We start from the raw sequence: 8962 nt of genomic DNA, 5'->3' as shown, positions 1-8962 counted from the left end.
TCCACTTGGTGAAACAGCTAGTATTAGACATGACAAACTTCAATATGTAAAGTTTGCTGTAAATTTGTCTTAGGTGAGTTCCCCATCTACATGTTCTGGTGCAGTTTGATTGGGGAAAGTCCTGGGTGTGCGGTCTTTGTGGCTTCCAAGATTGATGCTACACAGAACTCAACAGTATTGGCTTAAATGTTCCATGCATGAAGCACATTCTACCCACACATACTGTATTCATATATGAATGGGATCTTGGTGAGGTCAGGCAGTTGAGTGGCCATTAGGGTCCTCGCCTTACATTGGGGACAGATGGTGTCCATGCTCTTGACTGCAGTTATTATAGAGCAGGAGTCAGCAACTTGTAGATTACAGCCAGGTGACTGGTAGATTGGCTTGCTGACCCACCATCCCAGAGCATCTGAATGTAATACAGAGGGACTACTTGTAAAATTGGTGCTATAGTAGGGAGCAAGAGCTGCATAAGCTGAGGCCTCCTCTGGTATCACTCCACATGGGACAGGAGCTGGCACTACAAACGCACTCCATCTCTTATCCCAGTGAGTGGTGCCAGCAGCAGGAAAGATTTTCAGGTCAATGTATAGCAATACACTGGGCATAGTAGCACAGAGCTGCTTTCACACTGATGTGCTGCAGTTTGCCCACACCGTGGGAGCAGTGTACCAGACACTTTGCTGCACTTAGCCATAGACTGCCGCCATATCCTGCACTTTTGGTGCACTTCCTGAAAGCACACAAACTCCTGAATGCAGGAACGTTGGTGAACTTCCAGGAATTGCACCACACCTACAGGACATAATAGAAGGTTAAAGCACAACTAACCCAGGAAAGTTGCAGATGCACTGGGGATGTAGGTAAACTGCCACATCCGGCACAGCTAACCCAGGAAAGTCGCAGATGCACTGGTGATGAAGGTAAACTGCCACATCCGGCACAGCTAACCCAGGAAAGTCGCAGATGCACTGGGGATGAAGGTAAACTGCCACATCCGGCACAGCTAACCCAGGAAAGTCGCAGATGCACTGGGGATGAAGGTAAACTGCCACATCCAGCACAGCTAACTCAGGAAAGTCGCAGATGCACTGGGGATGAAGGTAAACTGCCACATCCGGCACAGCTAACCCAGGAAAGTCGCAGATGCACTGGCGGTATAAGTAAACAGCCACATCGGTGTGAAAGCAGCCTTAGGGGGCTCAGAATGGTAATGGTTTAAATTTAAAGATTGGTAAAACCCAATAGTGAAGACATGTTTTTACCATCCCAGCCCAACTGCAACCCCCCTTTAGCTGCAGTGGCCAGGGGTGTATACATGTCACAGCCGCAGGAGTTTATACACCCGGTCATGGTTGGTGGGTGTAGCACCTGCCAAGCATGACCCATTCAAGTGAATAAGGCCGCTCTGCAAGTGCCCTGCAACCTTGTGCAGTACAGCAAACAAGGGGTTAAAGCAGGCAGCACTGTTTCTTTCTCACACCTGCTTGAACCCCACAGAAGCTTGCAGAGTGGCCCCATTTACTTGAATGGGTCGCAATTGGCAGGCAGTAGCACCCACCAGATACAGGTTAATTCCAGCTGTCGTGTACACCTTTTTGGCTGCTGCCTCAGCAGCTAAATGGAGTAGTGATTGGGGTGGTAAAACCACAACTCAACCACAGGGTTTTTACTACAAAGTGCCACTGTTGAATGCAACTAAGGGCTCATTCATAAGTGCAGCAGGCACTGCTGTTCCTCTGACAAGTGATCTGACTGTTTGACAGGCGGTGAGCAGGTGATATGTTGCCTCCTCACCACATGATTTTAACCCATGATTGCCATGCAATGCACACAAATGTGACACGATAGTACAGCAATTTAGAGGTTTAAACCAGGTGAGGGGACATGGTGCCCGGTGATCATTGACTTCTCTCATGTTCAGGTAGATCTCCTCTAAGGTTGCCTACCCCTGTCATAGAGCCACTTTAAGTTGCAAAAGTTGTGTGAAAATTTATTCATTAGAACTGAATAGATATAGCTGGTGAGCTTTCACAATTTTGTATTTCAGTCAACCGTTGTCCAACACATGCCCATCTGGCAGACTTCAGCCCCGGATCCTTGAATCCCAGTGAAGTTGAGCAGTGCAGCTTGGTCTGGAACCCCTGATTGGACATTGCAAAAGAGGAATACCTAGATCTTGATGTGACCAATCATGTTAAAGTAAACAAAGGGGGGTGGAATGGCTAGTTGCTTGGATGCTATTTTGACCCTCTAGTTTTAATTTCTGGATCACTGTCCCAGAATAAATATGCAGTTCAGGAAATCAGTCCTCATCTGCATACTTGTCCTTTTTTGGGGATGGTGATGTACAGTATTGAGGGATCATTGTGACAGCCAGGCTTAACCTTCAGAGGTCTGCAAATGACAGTCTGAAGGTTCTCATTGATCCAAGACATACGCTATCTAGCTAGCTGGTCACATTCAACTGGACTTGTTCTTGACATTTTGCAGCTTCTCCAAACCAGTTTGGTTCTAATGAGCATCAGGAACAGTGGTGCATTTATCACAAGGCATTTGCCTAGGGCGGCATTTTTCAGGTGGGCAGCACTGCCTCCCAAAAGAAGGGACACACGCAGCATGGGGACCAAGTGGGATCTGAGAGGCTTCGGGCTGCTTGATGTATGCAGAGCCTGACTCTTGTTCCTGGGGATGTCCGGAGCTGTGGAGGTGAGTGTCTTCACTCTTGCCAAGGTGTGGGGGGAAATTGCCAGTGTATGGGGGGGCTGGGCTGTTGGTCAATGTCAGGTTCTCTTTGTGCGGGAGGGAGATGTTGGTCGGTGTCAGGTTCTCTCCATGGGGGGGAGGCAATTTTTGTGTTGCCTAGGGCAGCACAAAACCTAAATACACCACTGGTCAGGAAGATACCCCAGTATTTTATACCCACACAGGTAGCACAGATGCCTTAATCCAATGACCTTGCTTTGTGTTTTGGCCAGGATAGATGTGAAAGTTGTAGAACCCCCCCCCCCCCCCCCCATTCTAGTCACATAGAGGTGGATTACCTACAACTGGAGCACCCAGTATCTGGCGCAGCTGTGCATGGTAGCCAATCTGCTTCTAACTTCAGCTTGTTTAAGATTTGCCAAAAAAACTTGGAAGTGGATCAGTTTCTATGCAAAGATATATATATTTTTTTTTTGTTAAACCCCCCCCCCCCTCTTGTGGCTTTTCTGTACATCTGGATAGGAGGGATGGTATATAGAGGAACCAAAGCCTGCCATTGGTCCTGCCACCTCTCCTATCTATCTCCTGCTGTGATTTGGCCCCTGTGTGATTCCCCTGCCCCCTGTGTCAGGATGGAGAACTGGGAGGGGGGTGGTGGTGGTAAAGATGTCAGTTACCAACCCCTTCCTTCTCTCTGTGATTGCTGCAGTTATGAATGAACAGAGTTAATGATCTGTATCACAGTAAACTTACTATGCTTCAGTTTGTGAATGAATGGGAAAGGGCTGTTTAGACCCCTAATTTTTCAACGAAGCCCCCAAGTGATCCAGAGAATATCAGATTGCCTCTTGGGGGGGTGGGTGGGAGGTCAGGAAGGAATTTTTTTTTCTTCCCCTGCAGGATCATGCTTTGCTGCGTTTTTTGGTCTTCCTCTGAATCAGCTGTGGGTGTAGGATTATAACTTTTTTAAATGGTTGAACTTTTGTCTTTTTTTTTTTTTTCTTAGCCATATTATGTAACTATATGTAATTAGTCAGTACACTGACACCAACAGTTCACCATATTTCTTCATTGGAAAACTATTCCTCCCACTGATATCAAAGATGGAGCACTAATTAAACTGATGCCAACAATGGGGAACTATTCTGGTCAGTGACACCATCAATGGGGCACTGACAGTAATGATGTGGCTCTATTTCTGTGGGTAAAGTTTTATAAAAATTGTAAAAAAATAATGGAAAATGAAAATAGAAAAAAACTTGCACTGTGGTGGAACTTCCAAGCTCACAAAGGTTGCACTTGCCCTGGTGCTCTGCCACTATGGGGGGTGCAATGCAGAACCTGAATGTGAAAGGGTCCTACTGTGGGACCATAATGAAGGGCCCCAGTGGCTCAAGCCTCTTGTCTCAGTACACAAGGGCTGATGGATGGACAGACAAGAGGATTATAGAGCAAACTATCTGGGGGATCACCTTTCACAGGACAGTAATATTGCAGGGTGTACTCCCAGGCTTTAGAATACAGATGTGTAGTGTTGTATTCTGCCCCCCAGCCAGCTCACAGTAGCAGTAATGTCCATTGTAAAGAGAACCTGTCAGATTGGCTGTTACAACCAGACCCTTGGAAATACTAAGCTCTTGGGGAGAACTTGTGTAACAATGATGTGTTGAAACTAAACTGGCACTGCCTTCGGAAAGCTGATGATGGACGCCTCAGCTGCAATGGCGTTCTCTAAATCCCAGAAATATCTGGCAGCCAGTTAAGTGCAGAGTTGTTCAAATCCCAGAATCCTGGTAGCCAGCACTCAACCACTGGCCGTCCACATAATGCATATATGAGGGTAGGCTTTAACACTCACATGCTACACATATGCGTCCATGTGCTGCCCTAGACAGCTCCTATTCTCTAGTAAAGATCAGGAGCTGGCAGAACTGGCATACGATCATGTGACCACTTTGACAGCCAAGCACAGTGGTTGTATAATTGGGTAGTTCTTCCCGCCTCTTAGGTATCCAGGGAAAGGGAAGAAGGAGTGAAAGACCCTGCAAGTACAGAAAATACCTGTTGTTCTACCAGAGGTGGCAACACCAATGAAGTCTTGTGGTGAGCTGAAACACATGGCTTTTTTATGGACTGGTGAGTGGTGTCAGCCCTGCCCAGCTGTCTTTTGCTGAACTACCTAACAACTGTGTTCATCTGGGAAAAATAGGCACTTATTGACTCCTAGTCCCACAATAAGACCTGGGAGGGCTAAATACTCTGAGATGGCATGGGAAATGTGCACAGGGCGGCTCTGAATGTCTGATATAATGAGCGGGTTTTTTTTTTTTTCACTTAAAGGGCTCATTCCCTCCAGGCAGTTTAGCTCATACAACATAAAATTCCAGAGTTTTTGAGTGCAAAGGAGGCACAGGGACAGTGTACAACCTGCTGCTTGTCAAGGTCAATGACAGACTGAAATACATGGCAGTTAGCCACTGGTCCAACTGGTACTCACATTTTGGGCCGTATGTTCTGAACACAGAAATTCCGCATATGTCCCTGAATGTCTGGCCCTAAAATCAGGGAACAGCCTCCAGCCACGGCATAGTTCAGCCTGTCATTGATTTTGCTGCATGAGGAAAGAACAAACAGAGGGCGCACAGGCCTAGTGCATTACCAAAAAAAAATGTTTAATAAATAATAATGTAGGTGTTGTACTCACAAATGACAATGTAGTCAAGGCACATCATAAAGAACAGCTGGGTCAGCACCGCGCTGAGTAACAGTCCGCAATAGGGAGTGTAGACATCCAATAGGCTGATGCGTTTCGAGGACTTGCCTCTTCCTCAGAGGAATATTTATGATAAAATAATATTTATTTGCAATATTTTATAAGAAAAATTATCCACAGGGATGGTGACACCGTACTGCTAGGATGACAGTATGTAGTACAAAAACGACCCCATAAATAATAAAACAAAATAAAAATGTAAAAAAAAGTTTAAAAATTATAATTTTTAGTTATAAAACTAATTTGGGTTTTTTTTTTACTAAAAAGATAAAACGGAATAAATTTTGGCCAAGATTTATGATGAAATATTATTTATTTGCAAAATTTTATAAGAAAACACTTTTTTTTTTTTAAATTTTTGGACTTTTTTATTTATATAGCAAAAAAAATAAAATCCCAGTGGTGAATAAATACCACCAAAATAAAGCTTTATCTGTCTCAAAAAAATACTAAAAAATCCATATGGGTACAGTGTTGCATGACCGCGCAATTGTCATTCAAAGTGTGACAGCTCTGAAAGCTGAAAATTGGCCTGGACAGGAAGGGGGTAAAAGTGTCCGGACTGGAAGTGGTTAAATAATGTATGTAATGAAAATGGAGACATTTTATTTAAAAAAACCCCCAAAAAACATTAACATGTTGGTAGAGAAGGAGGAGGAAAAGCAAAATATAAGCAGAAGAAACATTAAATGTAACAATTTGGCGTTCAATGCAATTAAATGAACCCACAAATGCACAGGGGGCGCTGTAAAAGGGAGAAAAAGGGACGTACAATGAAACTATAGGTATGTACGCCTTATGCTACCCAGTTTAACAGTTTTATTTGTTATTTTTGTTATCAGAACTGTTATCAGACTGCTGACGGCAAGCAATTCTAAGAAAAGAGTAATAGACTAATACGAAGAAATAGAAGTTCTGAAAAACATCTTAAACAACCTTTGTGTGTTATTACTGCAATAAAATGAAGTTGGTATCTTGGAAAAGCCAAAGTCCAGCTTTCCTCCACCTGCCACTCCATAAATCCTTTTATCGAAAGAGCAGGGCCCTCGATCCCCTCATGTTTTGCATTGTATTGTTCTGTCCCCCTTTGTAATGTACAGCGCTGAGCGAACTATCGGCGCTTTATAAATACTGTATAATAATAATAATTATGAGTTTCTGCCAAATACCTAAAGTGCACCTGTCATTTATCGGTGGCTATACAACACAAATACCTGATGAAGGGAGAGCAGACCCACAAGATGATGTGATCAATAGAAAAAAAAAAAAAAAAAAAAAACAAACCACAGAGGTAGATTTACTAACCCAAGGTTCACATCTGATCCGCACCCGGTGCCTGATCTGCACAAAAATCCGTGCAGCCGCACAGAGGAATGTGGACCCGTGGGTGGGTGCCATTAGTTTTAGTGCGGGCTGCGTTTTCCAAAGAAGTGCAGGGACTTCTATGCGTGTCCTAGGGCACGGGAGTCCATTCAAGTGAATGGGCTCTCGTGCCCGTGCAAAACTCAGCCCGCACGGCTGCATAGATGTGCACCGGGGCAGGGGCGGACTGACAACTCATGGGGCCCCCGGGCAATAGGGGAGATGCCCCTGGTACCTTTTTCATAGGCTTTTTTGAGTTTGGGCAAGGACACAGGGGCCCCATGATCCCCTATTGCCCGGGGGGCCCCATAAATTGTCAGTCCGCCCCTGACTGTATAATATGGTGATTGTATTTTTTTCTATATCCTGTATGCATTGATCCCATTTTTCTTTTTTGACAATTAAAACTGTTTTGATTAAAAAAAATAAAAAAATCTAACTGTTGCTATGTGACCCAGAAGCAAAAAACGGACCAAAAACCGATCCATTTATGTCCATTGAAGGATTTATTGTTGCAATTCGGTCATTACATGATGGCAATATCGTTTGCTCTCATGATCATGTCTTTGATTTTCGAAAACCTGTTCAAACAATTGTTCAACTAGTGTATGGTCAGCATTACAATCCTCACCCTTAAGTGGCCCATTGATGGATCGAAACTTCCATTACAGCAGGGAGCGGCCAAATTTCAATCCATTTATGGACACTGTGGTTGTACAGAAGTCAATCTACTGATCTACTACTACTGTACAACCGCCCTGCTGTAGGCAAAAGATTCCTGGAATGAACTATTTTGGCGACATCTCTACTTTGAGTTCCTAGTCTGTACACCTGCTCTGCCCATTATGAGGGGTTCCCACCATCCCTGTGCTGAGTTCCCGGGTCTGTACACCTGCTGTGCCCATTATGAGGGGTTCCCACCATCCTTGTACTGAGTTCCTGGGTCTGTACACCTGCTGTACCCATTATGAGGGGTTCCCACCATCCTTGTACTGAGTTCCAGGGTCTGTACACCTGCTGTGCCCATTATGAGGGGTTCCCACCATCCCTGTGCAGAGTTCCTCGGTCTGTACACCTGCTGTGCCCATTATGAGTGGTTCCCACCATCCCTGTGCTGAGTTCCTGGTCTGTACACTTGCTGTGCCCATTATGAGGGGTTCCCACCATCCTTGTACTGAGTTCCAGGGTCTGTACACCTGCTGTACCTGTTATGAGGAGTTCCTACCATCCCTGTGCCGAGTTCCTGGGTTTGTACACCTGCTGAACACCCATAATGAAGGGTTCCCACCATCCCTTGGGTCTGCACACCTGCTGTGCTGATGATCAGGGGTTTCCACCATCCCGGTGGACAGGAACAGCTAGAACTCTCAGGTAGACAGCAACAAGGTTGGGAAGCAGGGGCGGACTGACCGTTTGGAAACTCGGGCACTGCCCGAGGGCCCGGGGTCAGTAGGGGGCCCCATGAGATGCCCCTGGTACCTTTTTCATAGGCTTTTTTGAGTTTGGGCACGGACACAGGGGCCCCATGATCCCCTATTGCCCGGGGGGCCCCTGAGTTGTCAGTCCACCCCTGTTGGGAAGTATGGCTGGATGATCTCACAGCAGTAATATCCTGGACACATCAGATGCCAGGGATTGATTCAGCCCACCAGGCATCTCCTTCTATAAATCTCACTTTTGGGTGGAGTGACCCTTTAACGTCTCACCTTCTAAATACAAAGGGAACCTTATTTCTTTCAGTTATGAATGATGATTTGATGTTTATATATTTCTGGTGATTACCACAACAGAAGGAGTGATCCACTGACACTCATCCCTCTAATATTTTATTGTTTACTGAGAAAACATCAAACATTTAAAAAATACGTATCTTTAGATTTGGTTGTTAGGTGGGTGAGGACAGGAGGGCTTTGCGCAGGAGACCCTTCTTTTGTGGTGTCAGGTGCTCCGGGAACTGGATATCAAACTGGATGATGAGGTCACCCTTCAGTCCGGGGTCACCGACCAGCCTCATGCCTTCCCCAGGAACCAGTTTACTGTATTTGGGGCTGTAGAGAGAAGAGATTCAGCTCATAGGGGTGTCCATACAACAAACAAAAAAGAATAAAAACGGAAATG

At 45.3% G+C, this 8962-nt stretch overlaps 1 protein-coding gene across 1 annotated transcript in view; it reads right to left on the bottom strand.

Annotated features, from left to right (window-relative positions):
• Window positions 1-8657: 8657 nt before the first annotated feature.
• Window positions 8658-8962, bottom strand: part of DNAJB13 (DnaJ heat shock protein family (Hsp40) member B13) — a 47941-nt gene continuing 47636 nt past the window's right edge. The window contains exon 8 of the mRNA XM_089656479.1: window positions 8658-8892. Coding sequence (XP_089512605.1) covers window positions 8730-8892 — 163 coding nt within the window. The 3' untranslated portion in view covers window positions 8658-8729. The remainder of the gene's footprint in view (window positions 8893-8962) is intronic.

The sequence above is a fragment of the Staurois parvus genome, unplaced genomic scaffold, assembly GCF_062004578.1.
Source record: "Staurois parvus isolate SC_StPar_1 unplaced genomic scaffold, SC_StPar_1.0 ptg000909l, whole genome shotgun sequence".
Classification (NCBI taxonomy): Eukaryota; Metazoa; Chordata; class Amphibia; order Anura; family Ranidae; genus Staurois; species Staurois parvus.
This window is presented reverse-complemented; position numbering and strand designations above follow the sequence as displayed.